Source organism: Bos mutus, chromosome X (assembly GCF_027580195.1).
Source record: "Bos mutus isolate GX-2022 chromosome X, NWIPB_WYAK_1.1, whole genome shotgun sequence".
Taxonomy (NCBI): domain Eukaryota; kingdom Metazoa; phylum Chordata; class Mammalia; order Artiodactyla; family Bovidae; genus Bos; species Bos mutus.
This window is the reverse complement of record NC_091646.1, coordinates 97030019-97031421: the sequence shown is the minus strand read 5'-3', so window position 1 is coordinate 97031421 and position 1403 is coordinate 97030019. Positions and strand designations below refer to the sequence as shown.

At 53.5% G+C, this 1403-nt stretch overlaps 1 protein-coding gene across 1 annotated transcript; it reads right to left on the bottom strand.

Moving 5' to 3' along the window:
• Nucleotides 1–341: 341 nt before the first annotated feature.
• Nucleotides 342–887, bottom strand: LOC102271334 (ferritin heavy chain). Its single transcript, XM_005911230.2, has one exon. The coding sequence runs from the start codon at nt 885–887 to the stop codon at nt 342–344; it is 546 nt and encodes a 181-aa protein (XP_005911292.2).
• Between the last annotated feature and the right edge of the window lie 516 nt (nt 888–1403).

The window sequence follows — 1403 nt, the reverse complement described above, 5'->3', positions numbered from 1 at the left end:
TATGCTTCTATGCTTTTACTATGCATATGCACCCACATTCACCAGGGCCCTACCTCACCCCCACCCCATCCCACCCCACACCAGTCTACCCCATATACCCACGTTGTTTAAAAGGGGAAGACTGATTCTGTGTTTTTCAAGGGCCCATGTAAGGCCTTCCCTCTGTGGAGGTCCTGAGCTGCACACAGATGGGGCATGTGTGGGTGGAGAGGCTCCTGGATAACTGTTTCAAATTTAAAAGGAGAGATTTGCACACACAAATCTGAGAGCTTTATTTATGCATCAATAACTTTATTTGAAGACCTGGTAAAACTGGAAGAAAAAAAAGGTCCAGTTCAAGCTCAGTCCTCCTTGTCACCGTCGCCCAGGGTGAGCTTGTCAAAGAGGTACTCTGCCATGCTGACTTCTGGCGCCCCCATCTTAGGCAGGTTGCTAACATGGTCCCGCAGCTTCTTGATGAACTCAACCTGCTGGTCCAGGTGGCGGGTCTTCAGGAAGTGGCACAGGTGAGGGTCGTTCTTGTCAGTGGCCAGCTGGTACAGGTCGAGCAGGCTCTGGTTGACGCTCTTCTCTAGGTGCAGGGCACACTGCATGGCCAGAAGGCCGCTCTCCCAGTTAGTGCGGTCAGGCTTTCTGAGGTCTTGGAGACAGAAGCGGCCCCCGTGACAGTTCTGGAGGTGCATCAGGCTCTCGATCTGCTCCTTATGCTTGTGAGAGCAGCGCAGGAAGAAGTGGGAGAAGCGCTTCAAGGCCACGTCGTCCCTGTCGAAGTAGAAGGCCATGGACAGGTACACATAGGAGGCATAGATCTGCAGGTTGACCTGACCGTTGACGCCGGCCTCGCAGTCTGGGTGGTAGTTCTGGCACTCCTGCAAGGGAGCGGGCATCATGGCTGGCGGCTTGTGCACGGTGGGCACGAAGGCCACGGTGAAAGCGGAGGGGAAGCTGCAGCCGCGAGTCTGGCAGCGGCGGGCACGGAGGCAGCCGCCGTCTCAGAGCATTCCCAGAGTGTGTGGAGACGGGATCTTCGAGGCGTTTCCAGGGTGGGCTCTGGGGTTAGGCAGTGGGCTCCGCCATGGGACTGGAAGGCAAGTCCGTTTTTGAGGGGTCGGAAGCAGGAGAGGATCCGTTGGGGTCAGAGAAGTGCGCGAGCATGGTGTTCCAGGTTCCATCCAGGCCTGGGTGAGGCAGGGAGACTACGATGAGCATCTGGCTTGTATAATTTTAAAATGTTATTCACGAATATAAGTGCAACCAGTTGGAGTTAATCAGGTGCGTGATTTCTGTGCACAACTTATTTGAATAGGGCCCTAATGTGATTGTTTTATTAAACAGTCCTCTTCTGTTATCATGGTTATATTTACTATTACAGAGTTCTTTTTGAAGGCAGCTCTCCTCAGTGA

What these genes read in the sequence shown, in the direction of transcription:
- LOC102271334 (XM_005911230.2), bottom strand. Translation starts at nt 887, where the DNA reads ATGCCCGCTCCCTTGCAGGAGTGCCAGAACTACCACCCAGACTGCGAG.